The sequence below is a fragment of the Harpia harpyja genome, chromosome 4 (assembly GCF_026419915.1).
Source record: "Harpia harpyja isolate bHarHar1 chromosome 4, bHarHar1 primary haplotype, whole genome shotgun sequence".
In the NCBI taxonomy this organism is placed as follows: Eukaryota; Metazoa; Chordata; class Aves; order Accipitriformes; family Accipitridae; genus Harpia; species Harpia harpyja.
In genome coordinates, this window is record NC_068943.1 from 85,293,298 (window position 1) to 85,315,413 (window position 22,116).

General features: G+C 73.3%; 2 protein-coding genes across 2 annotated transcripts; one reads left to right on the forward strand and one right to left on the reverse strand.

The window, feature by feature from the left end:
- The first annotated feature begins 10,646 nt into the window (after window positions 1-10,646).
- On the forward strand, window positions 10,647-17,034 carry LOC128140944 (thyroid hormone receptor alpha-like). Its single transcript, XM_052785428.1, is given in 9 exon segments — window positions 10,647-10,851; window positions 12,377-12,438; window positions 13,664-13,704; window positions 13,706-13,773; window positions 13,850-13,998; window positions 14,230-14,435; window positions 14,855-15,001; window positions 15,100-15,358; window positions 16,439-17,034. Coding segments are annotated over 9 exon segments (1,236 nt in total). The 5' UTR covers window positions 10,647-10,798; the 3' UTR covers window positions 16,690-17,034.
- Window positions 17,035-19,617: 2,583 nt separating this feature from the next.
- On the reverse strand, window positions 19,618-21,977 carry LOC128140937 (nuclear receptor subfamily 1 group D member 1-like). Its single transcript, XM_052785417.1, is given in 7 exon segments — window positions 19,618-20,135; window positions 20,227-20,437; window positions 21,165-21,251; window positions 21,253-21,351; window positions 21,487-21,756; window positions 21,758-21,874; window positions 21,876-21,977. Coding segments are annotated over 7 exon segments (1,071 nt in total). The 5' UTR covers window positions 21,963-21,977; the 3' UTR covers window positions 19,618-19,935.
- Between the last annotated feature and the right edge of the window lie 139 nt (window positions 21,978-22,116).

Genomic DNA, 22,116 nt, shown 5'->3' on the forward strand with positions numbered 1-22,116 from the left:
TGTGCGTAGGTGCACAGGTGTGCATGTGCCTGCACGCGTGTGCGCCCAGGCGTGCGCCCAGGCAGGCGTGTGCTCGTGCGCGTGTGCGCAGACGCAGGCGCCCGCGGCCAGGCGTGCACGGATACCTCTGCGTGGGTGGCTACGGGCACACGGGTGTGCGCAGGTGTGTCGCAGACACGCGGGTGCGTGCACACCCGTGCAAACAGCCGTGGGGCTGCCCCCCCCCCCACTCCAACCACCACCACCAGTGCGGTACCAGCAGCTAAAAATATCCCCCACGGCTGCCTCCAGCCATCGCCACGGCAACGGGAGGATGGGGAGCGGGGCTTGGGGGGGATGGGGGGTTGCGGCCCCCCCAGCATCCCCCCAATCTGCAGGCACGGGAACCCTGCGTGGCTCAGGAGCGGGGTGAAGCCCCCCGGGGTGCAGGGGTGCCCGGAGGTGCCACCATGGGGTGGGGGCTCCGGGGGGGGGGGGGGGGCCGCTGCCCCCCATCTCTGCTGGCTCTGTTCGGAGGGGGGGGGGGCTCCGAGGCCCCTTAATCCCCCAGTGAATCATTCATGGGGCCGGGGCGCTGCAAATCCCCCCGCGCCGGGGCCGGGATTAGGCGGGCGAGCGGCTGCCCAGCCGGCGAGGGGCCCCTGCAGCCGGGGGGGGGGGGGGACACGGCCCCTATTCATGAGGAGGGATTTCCTGTGCCGGGGGGGTCCCGCTCCCCACAGCTGGCGGGTGGGGAGAACCGGCGACCGTGGGGGCTCCGTGGGTAGCTGGGAGGGGACCGGAGGAGCCCCCCTGGACAACATCCCCCCCCCCCCCCATGGCAAAGAACCCCCAAAACGAACCCTGGGCCTGGGGGGGGGCCGGGGGGTCGGAAGGACTGCGGGATGTGCTATGGGGGTCCCAGCCCCCCGGCCCAGCGCGGGGGCGGCCGGCGTGGGGGGGGGGGAAGGCGTCGAGGCCTCGTCCCATCGCCCCGGCCTTGGCAGGGCGCCCCGGCCCAGCTGCCTCCAGCCCCGGGGCCGAGGGGGGGGCCGGAAGGGGCCGAGGCCGTTCCCAGAGCCGGGGGCAGGCGGGGGGCAAGCGGGGGCCGGCGCGGGGGGCTTCCCCTTCCCACGGGGTAACAGGGACAGCCAGGACCCCCCGGTGCGGGTTCCCACCCGCTTGTGCCGGTGTTTGATGGGGTGTGAAGGATTTGATTCCCAGGAGGGGTTCCCAGCGGGAAGGCGAGGGGGGGGGGGACACACACGCGACACACACAGCCTGGGATGGGGGACACCCCCACGGGGACACCCGGACCCCCGGCCGGCAGCCGGTGCTGCCCCACGGGGGCCTCCAACGCTGGGGATGCAGGCACCCACGTTGCACCCAGCGTCACCCCCTTGCCGGGGGGCCCGGGGGGGGCCCAGCTCGGCCATGCCGCCGGGCTCGGGCTATATATAGCGGCTCCGCGCCGCAGAGCAGTGGGATGAATTTTAATGAGCTCATTCCGGCCGACTGCGTTGCACCCCCAGAGCAACGCAGCCCCTCTACGTCCCTCGTCCCCCCCAGCTCGGGGTCTGCCACAGGGCGTGGGGTCCCCACCCTGCCCCGGGGAGGGGGGGGGGACACACAGAGAGACCTGGGGGTGGCACTGGGGGCAACTCGCAGGGTCATCACAGGGGAATGGGGGGCTGGCGATGGGTGGGAGACGCATCCCTCCGCACCCCGGAGGGTTTGCAGGTGAACCCCAGCCCTGCCTCAGTTTCCCCCTTGGGATGGAGGGTGCTGGGTGGCCGCGGGCGGGGGGATCTGGGGACACGGCGTTGTGCTGAGGTGGCCGGTGGGCCGGGGGCAGACGAGCTCAGCTCTGGCCACGGCCTTATCGCGGGCAGACGGCGTTGCGGAGGGGGTGGCCGCAGACGCGCCGTGTTTGCCGAGGATAAAGTGTACGGTACAGGCGGGGGGCCGGGCTGGGGGTGCCGCCACCCTGCCCCTGCCACGCTGGCACCCCGGCTGTCGCCGGCTGTGGGAATGGGGGGCCCGGGGTGCTGCGGGGACCAGGAGGGTCACGGGGACCGTGGGACCAGGGGGGCCACGGGGACCGCGGGGCTATGGGGACCGGGGACAGCACAGGGGCCGGGGGAGCGAGGGACCAGTGGGACCGGGGGGGCCATGGGGACCACGGGTGCAGGACACCCACCAGCAGCCCAGGCTGTCACTCTGCCCTCAGACGGGGGGCAGAGGATGGGGTCTGCTCTGGGCACCGCCACGCCACGGGGACCCTCATCCCCTGGGTACCCCCATCCTCTGGGTACCCCCATGCCCTGGGTACCCCTATCCCCCGGGTACCCCCATCATCTGGGTACCCCCATCCCCTCGCTGTCCCCATCCCCTCGGCACTACCGTGCCCTGAGAGCCGCTGTCCCCTGAGTGCCCTCCTCCCCTGGGTGCTGCCGCGCCCCGCTTATCCCCATCCCTCGGGGACCCCCATCCCCTGGGGACCCCCATCCCTGCCCTCCCCCCGTGTCCCCTGAGTACCCTTGTCCCCTGGGTCCCACCGCCCTGCCAGTGCAGCCCGGGGAGAGGCGGACCACGGGGCCTGGGGGGGGGCGGCCAAACCGAGTCCCCGGGGGGTCCCAGGACCGAGCTGCGGTTCCCGGGGCGGGGGGGGACACACGGCAGCGGCCCTTTAAACCCGGGCATGATGGGATGTGTAGTCCGGGGGGGGGGGGGGGGGCTGGTCGCAGGGGCTGCTGGGAAGGAGGTGGGGTGGGACGGGCGGGTTGGGGTGCTGCCGGGGGGGGACCCCCCAGCACCCTCCCCAGTGAGCCCCCCCCGCGCCCCGGGTGCACGCCGCCACCCACGGGCCCACAGCGGATCCCGGCCCCTCCCGGCCCCCCACCCTCCCGGGGGGGCGCAGGGGCAGGGCCCACCCGCCGTGCGGGTGCTGGGTGCCCCGTGGGTCCGGATCGTGCCCGGGGCGGTGCGGGGCCGGCTGGGCCCCCCCCCCCCGTGCCGTCTGTGTGCCGCCGCACCGGGACCGGGCTGGGCCCCCGCCCCGTGGGCACCGTCCCCGCTCGCCGTGGGTGCCGACCCCCATGAGAACCATCCCCGCCCCACCACGGACGCTGTCCCTGCGGCCCCCCCGGGTGCTGTCCCCAACGCCGGCGGGCACCGTCCCCCGTCCCCCTTGGCACTGTCGCTGCATCCCCGTGGGTGCTGTCCTCGCCCCCCGTGGGTGCTGTCCTCGCCCCCCGTGGGCACCATCCCCACCCGGCGGTGGGCACCGTCCCCAGGCCTCCCGTGGGCACCGGGTCCGGCTCCACTTTAGGGTGCCGTCCCCAAACTCCCGTGGGTGCTGTCCCCAGTCCCCGCTGTCACTCTCACCGCATCCCTGGGACACCGTCCCCGGTCCCTGTGGGCACCGCCTCCACCACGCCACGGGCCTCACCCCCGGGACCCCGTGGGCACCTTCCCCAGCTACCCCTGGGTGCTGTCCCCAACGCTCGTGGGCACCCCACCGCCACCGTCACCGCATCCCTGCTGCGGGCGCCGTCCCCGGCTCCCGTGGGCACCGTCCTCCTCACCCTGCCACGGGCATCGTCCCCGGCCCGGGCGGGCACCGTCCCCAGCTCCCCCCTCCGGTACAGACCCCGACCCCTGCGGGCACCACCCCCTGTCCCCGCTGTCACTGTCACGGCCCCCCCCACGGGCACCGTCCCGGCCCCCCCCCTCCCCGCGCACCATCTCCACCCGTCCACGGGCACCATCCTCGCCCCCCCCCCCCCCGTCCCCTGGTGTGTGTGTGTGTGTGTGTGTGTGTGTCCCCGTTTCCCGGGGCCTCCCCCCCGTGGGTCCCCCCACGCGGGGGTCGGTGGGGCGGGCGCGGCGGGTGCAGGGAGCGGCTGCGGCCGGCGGAGGGGGGCTGCGGCCGCGGCGGAGCGGGCGGGGCGGGCGGCGCGGCGGGGCCGGGGAGGAGCCAGGCGCCGTCGGCCGCCGCCGCCGCCGCCGCTGCGCCCCGCTCCGCTCCGCGCCCCGCTCCGCTCCGCGCCCGCCGCCGCCGCCGCCACCGCCGCCGCCCAGGTACGGCCCGAGCGGGGCCCCGCCGCCCACCCCCCGTCGCAGCCCCGCTTGTTTACCGCCGGCCGCGGGGGGCCCCCCCCGTCCTCCTCCTCCTCCCCGCCTCGGCCCCCCCCTCCCGCCCCGGGCGCCCCCGGCTGAGCCCGGGCGCAGTTCGGTGCGTGCAATAGTGGGGGGGGGGGGGGGGCGCGGCGGAGAAGGGAGGGGGGACCGGGGTAGCCGGGAGCCGCGGGGAGGAGTGGGGAGCGGCGGGGAGTGGGGGGGGGGGCCTGGCCCGAGCGCGCACCGGGAGGAAAAACACGGGTAAATATTTTTCTTGAAAAATCCGGGCGTTTGGCGGGGGGGCGGGGGGCCCGGGGGGGGCCGCGTCCCGCCGTGGGGCCGGAGGGGGGGCCCCGCGCCGCTCCCCCCCCCCCCCCCGCTGCTGCAGAGCGGGGCACGGCCGCTGCCCACCGCCCGCCACGCCACGCCACGGCCGGGGGGGGGGGGAGAGAAGGAACGGACCCGGGGAGGGGGGGGGGGCCGTGCACGGCGGGCAGCTTCCCCGCCCGCCCGTAGCGCCGTGGCCCCCCCGACCCCGCGTCTGCTGCGTGGCCGTGGCGTGGCGGGGGCCCGTGGGCCCGGGCCGTGGCGGCGGCGTGGCTCTGCGGTGACGGGTGCGGGGCCGTGCCGTGGGCAGGTCGCGGGGCCGTGCCGTGGGCAGGCCGTGGCCCTATCGCGGGGGGGGGTGGTGGTGGTGGTGGGTGCGTGGGGGGGCCGTGGCCGTGCCCCGTGGCCGTCCCCGCCCGCTCCCGGCAGCAGGAATGCCTGCGATTTTTTTTATTTTTTTATTTTTAATTTTTTTTTTAAATTATTTTTTTTCTGCGCCGGGAGCAGAGCGCGGGGAGGGGGGGCGGGGGGGGCGGTTCGGCCGCTCCCGGTTGGGGCGGGGGCAACGGGGAACGTCCCCCGGCGGGGTGTGGGGGGGGGGCTCCGGCCCCGCACCCCCGGGCTGCCCCCGCCGAGCGGGGCGCGGGGCGTGGCGGGGGGTCCCCTCCCTACACCGCCCCCCGGTCCCGCGGGGGGGGGGGGGGGGGCGCGGACCGCGGCTTTCTCCCCCCTCCCCAACCCCGGGAGGGGGCCGGATCCTGCCCGGGGTGCGGCGGTCCCGGTGCCACCGGCGGGGTGCGGGCTGCGCTCCCGGCCGGGCTCTGGTGCGTCGTCGTCCCCCGCCCCGTGCGAAGCGGGGAAACTGAGGCAGGGCAGCCGCGGCCAAGGTCACCCCGGGACCGGCCGGCCTTGCCGTGGGCCTCCGGTTCGACCTCCCCCGCCGGCCCGGCCGAGGCGGCGGCCCCCGCGCCGACCTTCAGCCGCGGCCGCCGCCGTGACCCCCGGGACCGCGGGGCTGACACCGCCGGCACCGGCCGCGGGGGGGGGGCCGGGGCTGCGCCTCACCCCGCCTGACCCCCGTCGGCACCGGGGACCCCCGGGGCTCCGGCGGGGCGGGGAGACGGGGGACCGGGGCCGGCGTGAGGCGCGGGCAAGCCCCGGTGGAACCGGTTTTTGGGGGGGGGGGGGGCTCCCCCGCCCGGGGGTCTTGGCGTAGGGTGGGGGCGCGGCGCATCCCCCATCCGTGCGGCTACGTGTGTCCCCCCACCCCCGCAATGCTGGCTCGGGCCAGCGGCGGGGGTGGGGGTGTCCCGGGCGGGGGTCCCCGTCTGACATCCCCCCCCCCCGCCGGGCCGCGGCCGTGACCTTCGCGGGACCGCGGCGTGGCAGCCCCGCGGGCGGGGGTCCGGGGAGGGGAGGAACGGACGGTAAGGGCCGGGCACTCCCGGGGCTCTGCGGAGGGGGGGGTGTGTGCTGCGCCCGCACCCCCAATCCCCGTCCCATCCCGGGAGGGGGGGGCGGCGGCGGCTCCAGGAAGCTCCCCCCCCCCGCCGCCAGCTCCGCTCCCCGCCCCGCCGCGCACTTTCCCGGGACAGCGAGCGCGGCTGCCGCCAAAGCCTGGAGCAGCCACCGGGCCGGGCCGGGGGTCCCAGCCCGCGGCCCCCCCCCCCCACCAACTCCCCCCCGCCCCACCGGCCCCGCCGGACCCCGCGCAGCCGCCGGTGCGCGGTGGAGCGCGGGGGCGGGGCCGGACGCCTGGGTCCCCTTCCAGGCGGCGGGGGGGGGGAACGGGGGGGGGGGAACGGGGGGGGGGGGAGCAGCAGGAGGAGGGGGGGGGCGATGCGGTGAAGGCGAAGGCGGGCGCGGGCAGGACGCCCGGGGCCCCCGCGCAGGCTGGATGTGGGCGGGGGGGGGGGGGGGGCGCGGCGGGGGCCGGGACCCCCCGGGGCGGTGTCGCAGGGAGGTGACCCCGTCACTGCGGACCCTCAGCCTGGCCCGGCCGGGCAGGGTCCGGTGGCCGCGGGGACCGTCCCCCGTGTCCCATCCCCGGGTGGGATGGGCACCCCCAGACAGGCTCGGTGCCAGTTCCCATGTCCCGCTGTCGGTGCTGACCCCGGGCACCTCGTGGCCAGGTGACGGCCGCGTCCCCCTCGCCGTGAGTGGGGCCCCCAGGGAGAGAACCCAGCACCCCCCCCGCGTCCCGGTGCACGTGAACTGGAGCCCCCGATTTAGAAACATCCCCATCCCTGTGCCAAGCTCCAAGCGCTGAGAATAGCTCCCCGGCGTCCCAGCACAGCCTCCCCAGGGACGGGGGCACCCCGTGGGGCTCGAGACCCGCAGCCACCCCAGCGAGCTGAGACCGTGGGCACTCGGGACACGCCAGGTGCCCGGGGGGGCCCCGCTGGGCATCCTTTGTGGCCAGGAGGAGCGGGGGCACAGGGATCCGGTCGCGTCCTGCCGCGCTGGCACGAGGGGCACGGTGCTGGGGGAAGTGGCACCGTGGCTCTTCCTCTGCCGAGCAGCTCCCCGCCGGCGGCCCCACCGGGATGGGGAAACCGAGGCATGGCTGAAAGCGGCCGAGCAGGGTGGGGGGAGCGGAGCCGGGGCTGCTGCCTCGTCCCGGCCACACGCTCGGGTGCTGCGGCAAGTAGTGACCGGCGTGGCCTCAGTTGGACTTAACGGCACCAGGAGTCCCTTGGGGTTCGTGGTGGCTGCAGGGCCAGGCAGGGGTCGGGGTCGTGGCACAGGTCTCCGCAGCGGCGATCCAGCACCCGTCGGAAGCGCAAGGCCGTGGCGGCCTGCATGTGCCCGGTCAGTGCCGGGGCAGGTCACCGTCCCCGTGGCCGCCTGCCCTCGCTCAGGTGGTGGTTTCCCTGAGCCGCTGAGCCACGGGGAGGACGCGGACCCGGGCTCAGCCAGCCCGTACCGTAGCACGGCCCGGACCCTGCGTGCGTGGGGAGCGGGCACCACGCGGGTCCCCCGTGGCACGGGGTGGGCTGCCCTGATGTCAGGCCCATGGCATCCCCCGCGCTCGGGCTGCCCAGCTGCTGCACATGCCTGGGATTCCTGCAGCCTCCCGGCACGCCAGCCCCGCCACGCACTGCCATGCGTGCCCCACGGCACCGGGCACCCTGTGGCACTAGGCACCGCGTGGCGCTGGGCATAGGGTGCCACGCAACCGGCAGAGGTGTGGGGTGAGCATATGGCACCGGGCGAAGACACGTGCGCGGCACCGGGCGCAGCGGCACACATGGGCACCGGCGTGTGCCGGGTGCTGCCAGCCGTGCCACGGCAGGTGCTCCCGCACTGTCCTGCCAGCCGGTGCAGCCAGGGTTTCTCTGGCTGGGGCAGAGCGGTGCTGCCCCGGCGTCTGCCGTGCCGCTGCCTGCACAGCCGGGCATCGCGTGCCGGTGTCCGGCGAGCGCGGGGCTGGCTGGGTCTGCCCGCGGCACCCTGCCCCCAGCCCGCGCTAATCGCGCTAATTGGCACCCTGGCTAAAGCGCTTAGGCCCTCACCTCCCTGACCCAGCTGGCAGCTGGGCGGGGGGGGAGGGGGCACCCGGGACCCCCGGAGTCCATCTGTCCCGGGGGGGGCAGGGACACCGACGGGTGTCCCCGTGGGGCCTCCCCGGTACCCCGGCACCCGTGTCTGGCTGCATGGAGGCGGCCGGTGCCTTTGTGGAGGGCTGTCCCCCAGGCTCTGGTCCCCGTCCCAGGGGGGGGTCCCCGGGGGTGGTGTCCCTGGGGAGCGGGGTGCTGGGTGCCCCCCGCGGGGGTGAGGTGGCTCCCGCCGGCGGCCCAGCCCTGGACTTTGCCCCCAGGTTGTTTTCCGTCGCCTGCAACCACCCGACTCAGCAGAAACGCTCCCCTGGGCGTGGGGCTGGGGCTGGGGGGGGTACAGGGTGGGGGCCCCCGCCGGCTGCCGCCCCGCTCCCACCCAGCCCCGCACCTGGTTGGGGAGGCGCAGGTTGGGGTGCCACCTGGCACAGGGAGCAGTGCGGGGGACTGAGACCCGACTGCACTCATCGCACGTGTCCCGCAGGAGGAGGAGAGCCGCCTCCCGTGTCTGTCTGTCTGTCTGGGCCGCCCCAGCGCGCCCAGGATTCCTCGAGCGCCGGTTCCTGGAGCGGCATCGCGGGCTCGGCCGGGCGCTGGGTGCCGGCAATCCCCGGGGGGTGTCGGCGGGGGCTGACGGGGACGCTCACTGGCGCGGGCGAGCCCCCGACTTAGCGGCGCTCAGCCCTGGCTTTACCCTAAGCCCCTCTAATTCAATACCGCTCGCCAGCCAGGCCGCCCCAGTGGGGAAACTGAGGCAGCGGCGGCCGAGCTCACCCCGTGCCATGTTTTGGAGCGCCCTGCGTCCCGGCCCGTGCCAGCTTCGCCGTGGTGGCGATGCGCCCCAGCCCCACACGTGCACCGAGCGGGGTCGGGGCTCTGCTGGCGCGCGGGGGTCCCGGGGGAAGGGGGGGTGGGGGCGGCGGGGGGGCCGGTGCCCGGCGGGGCCGCACAGCCCTGGCGTGCTGCCAGTGCCTATACTTGGAAGTCTCCGCGCGCGCCGTTCCCATATGGAACAAACATTTGCTGCAGCCCCCGGCCGCGCCGCCCCAGCTCTATAGGTACCGCTGGCGGCCGGGCCCCAAAGTCTGGCCTGGAGCTGTGGTGAGGAGCCCCGGCCCCCCCCCCCCCCTCCCCAAGCTCCCCGAGGTGGGGGAGAGGACCGGGGGGGGTGGTGGGGTGCCCTGCGGTGCCTCAGTTTCCCCACAGAGGCAGGGGCGGGCGATAGACCCCCACCCCGGGGCACGTGCCTGGGGGTCTGCGGAGACCCCTCGTGCGAACCCCCCCCTCCCCGTGCGTCGCACGCACCCACGGGTGGGGTGTCGACGTGCGCCCATGGGTGCAGCATCGCTCACCCCCATCCCGATGCTGCCCGGGCATCCCCGGCTGGAGGGGGGCCAGGGGGCCGGACCGGGGCACCCCGCGGCGTGGGGGTGCCGGGGAGGGGTGGGGGGGGGGGGATGGCCGGGCGCAGCCGAGCCCCGGCCGCTGCGTTTTAAATCCGCCGGAGGAATTTCTGCCGCGGCCAAGACAAACGTGACCTACTTTCTGCCTGTCCCCGCACGGAGCGGAGGAGCCCGAGGGCCGGGCACAGCGCCCGGCACAGCCCCACGCCCCCCCCGCGGTGCGGCCTGGGGGCCCCCCGCACCCCCACGCACCCCTGTGCCGGGGCGGGTCAGCAGCGGGTTCACAGGGGGTGCTTGCAGGCGGGGCCCCCCCCCACCCGGTCCCGCTGGGGTGCTGCGGGTGTTGCAGGGTGGGTGCTGGGCACCCATGGGGACGTGGAGCCTGGGGTGGGGGGGTCTGCCGGGGTCGTGCCTTGGTTTCCCCGTCACGGGGGTTTGCAGCAGTGGGGGGCAGGGGGTGCCCCCGGTGCTGCCCACGCCCCGGCCCCACCGTGCCGTGTCTTTGCCGCAGGAGAGCTCGCAGAGGAAGGATCGCCCGGGCCCCCTCCCGGCCCCCCCGGCGCCCCCCCCCCGCCCCGTAAGTCTCCCCCCCCGGGGGAGGGGGGGGGGACGCATGTGGCGAATGCGTTGGGGCTCAGCCTGGCCCCCTGGCGCAGCGTCTGGGGGGGCCGCCCTGGGCACCCCCCAGGGTCCCCCCACCGCTTGGGGGGGGGCCCCCCCCAGCCCTGCCCCACGGCTGGGTGCGGCACCCGCTGTCACCCTTGCGTGTGCCTGTCCTTCCCCGCCCACTCACACAGCCCTGCACACCCGTGCACGCTCTTGCACACCCACCCGTGCACGCTCTCGCGCACCTGGGCACGCTCACACGCCCTGCACGCTCTCACACAGCCTCGCACACCCGTGCACACTCTTGCACACCCGTGCACGCTCTCGCCCAGCCCCGCGTGCTGTTGCACGCACCCTGCAGGGCCTGGCTCCCTCCACGTGTTCTTGCACGTCCCTCGTGCTGTCGCCCAGCCCCTGCGCGCTCTGCGCGCCGTCGCACGCTCCGCACGGCCTTGCACACCCCTTCACGCTCTCAACCCAGCTCTGCTCGCTCCTGCACGCTCTCGCACGCATCCACGTGTTCCCGCACCCCTCGCGCGCTCTCACCCAGCCCCACGTTGCGGTGCGAAACTCCCGGGGGGGCCGCCCAGGTCTGCAGCCCTCGCCCCCCCCTCACTGGGGGTCCGGCTTCAGCCGCGGTTTGTCTCGGCAGGGTCCGGCCCGGGATGCTGCGTGGAGCTGAGCACTGAAGCGGGCGCCATGGGGCGCGCGTCGTAGCCCCCCGCCGTGGCCCCCCCCGCGCGTGGCACCGGTGGCAGAGCCCACTCGGTCGGTGCTGAGCGCTCCTTGATGGAATTGCGGTGAATGGAACAGAAGCCCAGCACCCTGGACCCGCTGTCGGAGCCAGAGGACACCCGGTGAGCCCCCGCCCCCGTGCCCACGCCGGCACTGCTGCCGCAGCCCCCTAGTCGCATTGTCCCTCGTGTCCCCACACCCTGCGTGCGCTGATGCCCTGTGTCCCCCTCCCCGTGCATCCCTCCGTGGCCGCGTCCACGTCCGTGCCCTGCGTGGCCCCATGCCCTGCGCATCCTCGCGTGTCCCCAAGTGTCCCCGTGCCCAGTGTGTCCCCATGCCCGGCATGTCCCCGTGCACCCCGGCGTGGCCGTGTCGGTGTCCATGCCCCACGCGTCCCCGTGCGTCCCCATGCCCTGCGTGTCCCTGGGCATCCCCGCGTGGTCGTATAGGTGTCCATGCCCCGCACGTCCCCATGCCCCGCGTGTCCCCGTGCACCCCCGCGTGGCCGTGTAGGTGTCCATGCCCCACGCGTCCCTGTGCGTCCCCATGTCCCCCGTGTCCCACGTGTCCCCCATGCCCTGCGTGTCCCCGTGCATCCCCGCGTGGCCGTGTAGGTGTCCATGCCCCGCGCGTCCCCATGCCCCGCGTGTCCCCATGCACCCCCGCGTGGCCGTGTAGGTGTCCATGCCCCGCGCGTCCCCGTGCGTCCCCATGTCCCACGTGTCCCCGTTCCCCGGGTGTCCCCCACGCGTGCCCATGCCCGGGTGTCCCCCACTCGTGCCCGTGCCCCCGCGGGGACCTCTCCCAGCCGCCCCCCTTCCCCGGCCGGGGCCCCTCGGGCCAACCCTGTCCCGGGGCTATTTCGGGAGGGCCACCCGCTCTCACGTGCCCCGGGGGGAGCCAGCCCCGGGGTCACCTTGGGCTGGAGCCCGGGGACCCCCCCGCGCCGCACCCCGGGGTGGGGGGGGGGGGGTCTGTGGGGGGGGGAGCTGAGGGGTCGCCCCTGGGTGCGGGACCCCCCCCCCTTCCCCGGCCCGACCCGCAGGTGCCCATCCCCGTGGCGTCGGACCCCCCCACCGGCCCGGCCGTGCCAGGCGGCTCCGCCAATGGGCTGGTGCCGTGCGGGCGAGGCGCGGAACCCCCGCCCGCCCGCCATTGGCTGAGCCCCTCTGATGTCACTTCCCCCGCTGAGCCAAAAGGACATTTTGTCTTTGACTGTAAATGAGCCCCTCCCCCACCCTCCCCTCCCCCAGCCCTTCCCTGCCCCTCCCCCACCCTCCACCCCCCTTCCCTTCCCCTCCCCCACCCCGACACCCTTTCCCTTCCCCTCCCCCCCTTCCCTCTCCCCCCCCTCCCCCCCCCCCGTGTCCCCCCCCCCCAGCCCCGGCTCAGCCCCCCCCCGGCCGATGCCGTGTCCCGGGTCGGGGGTCCCCAGGGGTGTCGTGTCCCATTCCCCCCCCCCCGCACCCACGGGTCCGTGTCCTGGCACCCCAGTGCCCGTGACCCCACACGTGGCATCGCCCCTGCCCACCCTCCCGGGACCCCCCGGGTGAGGGGTGCCCACCTCCCAGCTGCGGGCGGGGGACCGGGGTGCGGGGGGGGGGGGGGGCCGGGGGGGTCCGGTCCCAGCCCGGCCCCCTCCCGCAGGTGGCTGGATGGCAAGCGCAAAAGAAAGAGCAGCCAATGTTTGGTGAAGAGCAGCATGTCAGGTACGGGCTCCCCCCCCCCGGCACTGCCGGGCACCCCCGGGCACCCCGCGTCCTCACCGGGTTCCGCAGGCACCACGCGTCCTGCCTGCATCCCACGGGCACCCCACGTCCCTGCCGGGCACCCCACGTCCCTGCTGGGTCCCCCAGGGTCCCCTGGCCCCCCCCCCCCAGCACCCCACATCCCTGCTGGGTCCCCCAGGGTCCCCTGGCCACTCCCCCAGCACCCCACATCCCTGCTGGGTCCCACGGGCACCCCACGTTTCTGCTGGACATGCAGCATCCTCACCGGGTTCCGCAGGCACCGCATGTCCTGCCTGCATCCCACGGGCACCCCACGTCCCTGCCGGGCACCCCAGGGTCCCCCGGGAACCCCATTCTCCTGCCCCCCCCCCCCCCAGCACCCCACATCCCTGCCGGGTCCCACAGGGTCCCCAGCACCCCACATCCCCACCGGGACCCCGAGCACCCCGTGTCCCCGTGGGTCGGGCCGGGGCGGTGCTATCGGGGCCGGCAGCACCCTGGGGTGGGAGATAAGGGGGGCCCGGCCGGGCGCTGCCCCCCCAGCCCTGCCCCATTCCCCAGCGGGGAGCGGCCGGCGCCGGCGGGATCCTGCCGGGCGGGAGGAGGGGCCGCTGGAGGGACCCAGGCGTCCGGCTCCCAGCCCATCCCCCCCAGCACCCCTCCCCGCTCTGGGTGGGGGGGCGAAGGACCCGGGGCCCCCCCACACCCGGCACCCACAGTGCGCCAGGGTGGGCTCTCGGGGCCCCCACGCCTGGGTTCGCCCCATCCCGGGGGGACGTGGGGATCCTGGGGTGCCGGGGATACCGCCCATTCATTGTGGGTGCTCCGTGCCTCAGTTTCCCCGTGAGGCCGGTGATGGGGGGGGGGGGGGTTGGGGGGCTGTTCCCCCGGGCTGCCAGGCTGGGGGATCCCGGACAATAGCGGGACAGTGGGCCATTGTGTGGCAGGGGGGACGGGGACACCCCCCCCGCAGCCGGCTGGGGAGCCGGATAATGGGAGCTTTATTGCTGCGGGGGGCTCGGGCAGCCCCCCCAGCCGCCCCCCCAGCTTTTAACCCTTTGCGTGCCGGGGCTGCCCGCAGCAGGGCGGGGGGTGGTGGCGGGGCCAGGGGCAGATGCTGCCGCAGGGGGGGAAACTGAGGCACGGGTTGGGGGGTCGCGGCGGCGGGGCGCGCCGGGGGTCCCTGATGCGCGGTGCCCCGCAGGGTACATCCCTAGTTACCTGGACAAAGATGAACAGTGCGTGGGTGTGCGGGGATAAAGCCACCGGCTACCACTACCGCTGCATCACCTGCGAGGGCTGCAAGGTGAGAGGGCAGGGGGTGGGCAGGGGGTGGGCAGGGGGGGCTGACCGGGGCTCACCCCATCGTATCCCACCCCGCTGTCCCCAGGGCTTTTTTCCGTCGGACCATCCAGAAGAACCTGCACCCCACCTACTCCTGCAAGTACGATGGCTGCTGCGTCATCGACAAGATCACCCGCAACCAGTGCCAGCTCTGCCGCTTCAAGAAGTGCATCTCCGTGGGCATGGCCATGGACCGTGAGTGCGGGGGGGCCGGGGGGGGGGCACCCGCTTGTGCCGTGGGGATGGGTTGGGGTCCCGGCACGGCCGGCAGTGCCGTGGGGTGGGGTGCTTGGTGCAGCTGCAGGAGCAGGTTGGGGTGCCGGGCATGGGGGGGTGGCCACACCGCAGCTGCGGGTCGGGAATGCACAGCACGGCAGGGGGGGGCTGGGGGGGTGCCGGCTGACGGGGGGGGGGGCCTCCCGGCAGTGGTGCTGGATGACTCGAAGCGGGTAGCGAAGCGGAAGCTGATCGAGGAGAACCGGGAGCGGCGGCGGAAGGAGGAGATGATCAAGTCGCTGCAGCATCGCCCCAACCCCAGCGCGGAGGAGTGGGAGCTGATCCACGTGGTGACGGAGGCCCACCGCAGCACCAACGCCCAGGGCAGCCACTGGAAGCAGAAGCGGAAATTCCTGGTGAGGGCACGGGGCGGGGGAGGGTGGGGGGAAAGCCACCACCGCCCCGGACCCCCCTCCCTGGCCGGTCTCAGCTGAGCACCCGCACGCTCAATGCACGCGTGGCAGGCAGCGCTCAGGGTGCCCCTGCACCGGGGGGGGGCGGTCGGAGCCGGGGGTTTGGGATGTCGCCCGGTGTCCTTGAGCTCGTCACCCCCAGAAGGGTTAAGGGGTGAGCGGTGACCGAAGGGGACAGCTGTGCCCTGCAGGGGTGGCCCTGGCCCTGGCCCCAGCGCTGGCACACAGCTCCCTCTCCTGGCTGCTGCCCTGCACCCAGCCCTGCCTCGGTTTCCCCCTGGCACGATGGGGGTCCTGGGGGGGGACACGACACACACAAGGTCACGCCGCACCCCCCCTAACCCCACCATCCGTCCCCGCAGCCCGAGGACATCGGCCAGTCACCCATGGCCTCCATGCCCGATGGGGACAAAGTCGACCTGGAGGCGTTCAGCGAGTTTACAAAAATCATCACCCCGGCCATCACCCGCGTGGTCGACTTTGCCAAAAAACTGCCCATGTTTTCGGAGGTAAGGGGGGGACTGGCATGGGGGGGTGGGCGCTGGGGCCGGGGCCGCAGCAATTCCCGTCCCCCGCCACCGCTGACGCCGTCTTCCCCCCCCCCCAGCTGCCTTGCGAAGACCAGATCATCCTGCTGAAGGGCTGCTGCATGGAGATCATGTCGCTGCGGGCGGCCGTGCGCTACGACCCCGAGAGCGAGACGCTGACGCTCAGCGGGGAGATGGCCGTCAAGCGGGAGCAGCTCAAGAACGGCGGCCTCGGCGTCGTCTCCGATGCCATCTTCGACCTGGGCAAGTCCCTCTCTGCCTTCAACCTGGACGACACCGAGGTGGCCCTGCTCCAGGCTGTGCTGCTCATGTCCTCAGGTAGCGGCATCGGCGTCCGCCCCCGGGGCTGGTGGGGGGGGGAATGGGGTGGGCACCCTGGTGCCCAGTGCCTGGGGAACCATAGGGTGCGTGGGGTGGGCACCCCCAATGCCCGGAGCCCCCGATGTCCTAGAGGTGTGTTGGGTGGGCATCCTGATGCCCGGAGCCCCCAGCATCTTAGGGATGCAAGAGGTGGGCACCCTGCTGCCCAGAGCCCCCAGCATCCTGGGGTGGGCACCCTGGGGAAACTGTGCCCCACTGGCTTTGGGGGGAATATGGGGTGGGCACCTTGGTGCTGTGAGTCTTTGGTGGTGGGCACGGCTGGGAGCTCCCAGGGTGGGCACTGAAATGCCCGCTGCCCTGGGAGCTGGGGGTGCATGGGGTGGGCACCCGAATGCCCCCGGGGAGCTATGCCAGGCTGTGCTGGGGGAAAGTGGGGTGAGCACCCTAATTCCCAGTGACCTGGAGAGCTGTGCCAGGCTGCATGGAGTGGGGGGGGGGGGGATATGGGGTGAGTAATGTAATGCCCAGAGCCCTGGGGAGCTGTGCCAGGCTGGAAGGGGTGCAAGGCGGGGGCACCCTAATCCCCAGTGCCACAGCAGCCTGGGGGTGCAAGGGGTGGGCACCCCAATCCCTAGTGCTGCATCTGGGGGGTGCAAGGGTGGGCACCCCAATCCCTAGTGCTGCAGCTGGGAGGTGCAAGGGGTGGGCACCCCAGTCCCTAGTGCTGCAGCTGGGGGGTGCAAGGGGTGGGCACCCTAATCCTCAGTGCCACAGCAGCCTGGGGGTGCAAGGGGTGGGCACCCCAATCCCTAGTGCTGCAGCTGGGGGGTGCAAGGGGTGGGCACCCCAATCCTTAGTGCTGCAGCTGGGGGGTGCAATGGGTGGGCACCCTAATCCTCAGTGCCACAGCAGCCTGGGGGTGCAAGGGGTGAGCACCTCGATGTCCTGGGGAGCCGCGCCAGGCTGAAGGAGGTCTACGGGGCGGGCACCCCAACACCGAGGGGGGGTATGTGGGGCACGCAGCCTTGCGGGAGGACGAACCCCCCGCCCTGGACGCCCGCCTCCCTGTGCCCGCAGACCGGACGGGGCTGATCTGCGTGGAGAAGATCGAGAAGTGCCAGGAGACGTACCTGCTGGCCTTCGAGCACTACATCAACTACCGCAAACACAACATTCCCCACTTCTGGCCCAAGCTGCTGATGAAGGTGACGGATCTGCGGATGATCGGCGCCTGCCACGCCAGCCGCTTCCTGCACATGAAGGTGGAGTGTCCCACCGAGCTCTTCCCCCCCCTCTTCCTCGAGGTCTTCGAGGACCAGGAGGTGTAGGGCTGCCACCCCCCTTCCCCCCCCCCCCCGTGCCCCCCCATCCCCGCTCCGCCCCCCCCCCCCCTTTGCCCCCCAAATTTTTCTTATCCCTGCCCCCCCTCCTCCCAGGGGCGAGGGCGGGGGGATGCTGCGCCCAGGGTGGGGGTCCCGCCGTGCCCCCCACGGCTGCCACCCCCCGCCGCCACCCCCGCGCCCCAGGACTTGACGAATTTTGTTTGTTTGCACAGGAAGGGCCCCGACGGTCGAGCGTTTCCTTTATTGTCCTTCTCTTCTTAGATTATTATTTTTTAAGCATTTATTTCCCTCCCTGAGAGGCTAAAATATTAAACTAACTGCACTTTGGAAGGAGAGGAGAGGAGGAGGAGGAGGAGGAGGAGGAGGAGGAAGAGCAGAGCAGAGGAGAGGAGAGGAGAGGAGGGGGCTCTGGCTGCACAGGGAGAGGCTGCCCCAGCCGGGGGGGCCACGGCCACATGCACTTTTGGCCGGGCAGCGGCGCGGGGGCCGGGGGGGGGCCAGGACCCCCCCCCCATAGCGGGGTGGGGGGGCACGGGGGGGCAATAGCGGTGGCGAGGGGGACCCCAGCCCATAGGGGCGCGGGGCTGGTGGACCCCCCCCCCCCCCAGCCCATTGGCCTCTGGGTCTGCCCCGGCTGGGGTGGCCCCCCCCCGCCCCGCACACCGTGTTCCCCCCCCCAGATTCGGGGCAGATTCGGGGCTTTGGTTTTCTCTGTCTTTTTTTGGGCTGAGAGGAGATGATTTTGTGCCAAGCGCCGGTGGATGGTGGGCGCTGCGGGATGCCGGGGGGGGCCGTGGGGACCCGCTGCGGCCGCCCCCCCACACCCCCACCTTTTCCGTTGTCCTTTTTTTGTTGTTTTTTCCCCTCGTCCTCGTGGGTTTATTTGTCGTGTCCATCAGGAGTTGCAATGGCCCCAGAGGCGCCGGCGGGGGGGGGGGCAGCGGGTGCCCCCCCCGGGACCCCGCACAGCCCCCACTGCACTACTGCCCCGGCCCCCTGGCAGCAGCACTTTGGGGGGGCTGCACCCCCCCAACTGCCCCCCCCCTGCTCTGGGGGGGGCCAGGCTGCGGCGGGGGCCGGCGGGGGGCCGGGGGGGGGGGGCCAGGGGTCCCGGCTCGGCGGGGGGCAGGGCTGCAGCGGGGGCACCCGGGAATGGTTTTATCACCTTTTTCCCCCCCAATTTAGGTTTGTGAATTTTTCTTACCTCAGGCGGAGGCCGAGGGGGGGCGCGGGCCGGGGGGCGGCCGGCGAGGCAGGCAGCCTGCCGGGGCCCACCTAAGCTAATATATATATATATATATAAATATATATAAAATATATAATTTTTGTAATTAAAAAAAAAAATCTTTTTACGGGTCGTTTAAAAGCAGAAATCCCAACACGAGACACTCCCCCCCCACCCTGGGCACAGGGGGCCGGGCCGGGCTCCCCACCACACCCCGGCCCCCCGCCATGGGGGTCGTGTCTGGGGACCCCGCCAGACCCCCTGCAGCCGGGTCGGGGGGTGCAGTGGGGCCATGGCGTGGCAGGGCCGTGACACCCATGGGTGCCCTCGCGGCCAGGGTGGGGGGTTGTCACGGTGCTCTCGGCCCCTCGCAGCAAGGCCAGCTTTGCACTTGGTGCAAAATGTCTTAAAACTCTCACCCCGGGTGTCCGGCACGGGGTGGGGGGGGGGGTCCCGGTGCGGCCCCCAGCGAACACGGCTGCGCCGGCACCGGCGGCGGGTTGTGCAATAGGAGCTGGTGCCGGGAAGCACTAACGCCCGCGCTGGGGGGGCACAGGGTTTGGGGATTCACACCCCCCCGGCAGCACCGGCCCCCGCCGCCCGCGGTCACGCTGAGCCCTGCCCTGTGCGCGCCGGCCAGCGCCGGCCTTCACACGTGCCTTCGGGCCGCGGGCAGGGGCTGCGGCCCCCCACGGCACGGCGGCCGGGCGATGCCCGTGTCGCGCGACGGCCGCGCCGCGCGACGCCGGCGTGACGGCCACGCGTGCTGGAGCGACGCCCGCGCGATGGCCGCGCCGCGCCGTGCGATGCCGGCGCGATGGCCGCGCCGCGCCGTGCGATGCCGGCGCGGCGGTCGTGCCGTGCCGGTGCCGTGGCCGTGCGATGCCCGTGCGTTCTCCGTGCACGGTCCGTGAGATGCTGGGCGCTGCCCGCGCGCTGCCCGCGCTCGCTGCCGCCCGCCCGCGTGGCAGGGCAGAGCTGTCGCGGGATGTGTCTTAAGCAGCAAAACGTGACCCCCACGCAGCCGGGTGGGGGTCCCCCCCCCCCGGGTGGCAGCACGGTGCCCTGGGGCGGCTCGTCCTGGGGGGGCACAGCCCGGCCCCCCCGCCCCGCTGGCCAGCATGCCCTCGCCCTCGCACTCCCCCCCGCGCCGTTCCTTCTCGTCTCCGTCTCGCGTCGCCATCGCACGTCCAGCGTCGGCCCCGGCTTCGCCGGGGGGGCAAAACCGGTGCCCCCCCGCCTTCCCCCCCCCCCTCCCCCCGCCACCTCCCCCGGGCCATCCCCGTCCCCGCGTCCCCCATCCCTGTGTCCCCCGTCCCCCCCAAGCACATACCTCATGGCTCCCGGAGCTGCCCCTGTTTGGGGCCGCGTCGAGCCCAGCCGGCACGGCTCGGCATGCCCCGGCATGGCTTGGCACAGCCCGGCGCGGGGTCCCCCTACTATGCATGGTGCCGCGGTGGCGGCGGGGGCCGCGGCCGGCGTCGCTGAATGTAGGGCGCGGGACGGGGGGGGCCGCTGAGCTCCGTGACAATCACAGTCTGTGACGTGCGATTTTAAACCCTTTTGTGTTTTGGTCAGGATTTTAAAGAAAGATATTTTTATGGTATTGTTGCTGGTCTATTTTACTATATATTTATGTAATAAATATATGATGAAAAAAAAAAAAAAACCACCAAGCCCAACCAAACCCACCCCACACAGCTCGGCTGGATCCGGCCTCTGCTTTCCACCGCTGGCTGCCGCAGCGGGGGGGTTGGGGCGGGGGAACCCCCCTGGCACTGCCAGTGGAGCCGTGGGGCAGATGCCCAACTGGAGTGTGGGGGGGGGTGTGCTGGCATCCCAGCACCCACCCGGGGAGTGCAGCCCCCCCGGGAGTCCAGTGGGTGCCGTGGGGTTTGTGCTGCCCCTTGGGGGGGGCTTGTGTGTCATCCCCCCCCCCCCCCGGCCGCGGTGCTATGTACAAGGGTGGTGGGTGCGCGGGGGGGTCCCTGGGGTCCGTTGGGGCCCTACTGGGCATCGATGCGGAAGGAGAGCAGCTTTTCGGAGTGGAGGTTGTTGAGGGTGCGCAGGTCCGGCAGCTTCAGCAGCAGCTTGGTGAACCGCGACGTCTCCGCCGGGTGCGTCTTCAGCACGAGGGCGCGCAGGGCGCGGATCAGCGTCTCCTGCAACTGCTCCACCGACGCCGTGTCCTCCATGCCGGAGCGGTCTGTGGGGGACGAGGCGTCAGCAGGCGGGCAGTGACACCCACCCCCCCCCGCACCCGAACGCACCCTCCCCGCGTCGCCCCCGGCTCCCACCTGCCGAGACCAGGACGACGGCGGTGAAGAGCCCCAGCTCCTCGTCGGTGAGGTCGAGGGCGCTGAGCTTCTCGCTGAACTCGAACATGGAGCTGAGCAGGTCGCCCATGCCCATGCCCCACAGCTCCTCCAGGCTGTACTTCGTCCGGCTCATGAACGTCACCGTCTGCTCCTTCACGTCGAACAGCGAGGCAAAGCGAACCATCAGCACCTGCGGCACACGCGGCGTCAGCGGGACGGGGTTACCGTGCCACGCCGGGGGGCATCCTGCAACGCTGTGGGCTACCATGCAGTGCCACGCTCCGTGCCGTGGCTCCCACGCTGTGGGCTACCGTGCAACGCCACGCTCCGTGCCATGGCTCCCACGCTATGCGCTACTGTGCCGTGGGCACCGTACGATGCCGTGCTCCGTGCCACAGCTCCGTGCTATGGGGCACCATGCAATGCCGCAGGGCAGCATACCAGTCCATGGGGTGCTGTGCCAGGCTGTGGGGCATCATGCAATGCCGTGGGGCATCGCACAACGGCGTGGGACTCCACGCCATGCCCTGGGGCGCTGTGCCCATGCTGTGGGGCTCCATGCCAGTCCACGGGGCACCGTGCAATGCTGTGGGGCACCGTGCGATGCCGTTAGGCTCCATGCCTGTCCATGGAGCGCCATGCAATGCCGTGAGGCACCATACAATGGCATGGGACTCCGTGCCATGCTCTGGGGCACCGTGCAATGCTTTTGGGGCGCTGTGCCCATGTCATGGGGCTCCATGCCAGTCCATGGGGCACCGTGCGATGCCGTTAGTCTCCATGCCTGTCCGTGGAGCACCATGCAATGCCATGGGGCAGCGTGCCAGGCCATGGAGCACTATGCGGTGCTGTGGGACTTCATGCTGGGCCATAGGGCACCGTGCCCTCCATTGAGCCCTCGCTGTCCCGGGACGTACCTCGAAGGTGCCGGCTTTGAGCAGGGTGACCTGGTCGTGCTGGGAGAGGGCCTGGAAGCCGGGAATGTGCTTGGCGAACTCGACCACTCTCGCGGACGGCGGGGGTGAAGCTGAGGGAGAAATCCTCCCAGATCTCCTGCACCGAGCGCCCGCTGCGGCCGGGCAGGTGGCTGTTCATGGGGCAGGCCTGCGGGCGACGGCACGGCTCAGCCCGGCGCCGTGGGGCTCCCCCGGCCCCGCCGCCACGGCACGGACAAGGCGATTAGCGCGATTAGCGGCTAAAAATACCCGGGGGAGGGAGCGGGAGCCCCCGGGCGCTCACCGGCAGGACGTCCTTGGTGCCACGGGGCCAGGGGCAGCCCCGCGCCGGGGACTCGGGGTAAGCGGGGGGGCAGAGCCGGGGCTCGGGGGGGCCGGGAGCCCAGGCGGGGGGCGCGTCCCAGCGCAGGAGGCCGTTCTCGCAGGCCGGGGGGGGTCCCAGCTTGTCGTGCGCGTAGACGAAGATCTCCTTGTGGGCCTTGGCCACCTGCGCGATGACGTCCTCGGTGGCCCCCCCGGGGCTGGGCGAGCGGGGGGGCGTCAGCTGCTGGGGGGAACTGGGAGAAGCAGGCTGGGGGGGCGAGCGGCGGGGGACAGGGGGGCGGCGCGCGGCCCCCGCCCGGCGCTGGACCCTCGCCGGGACCGGGCATCCCCGGCGGGACGCTGCCCATCGCCGCTCATGGCGCTCTGCATCTCCGCCAGCATCCGCTGCTTCTCCCGCTTGGGGATGCGCCCGAAGCGCACCGCTGCGGGGGACATCGGCGTTAGTGGGCAGCCCGGGCACGCCGGACCCCCCCCCCCCCAACCCTGCGCGATGGGGGACCGGGGGCTGCCGGGAACGCGGCTGCATCCCTACGGCCCGGCTTGGAGGGGACGTGCAGCCCTGACGATGGCGGGGACGCATCCCTGGAGC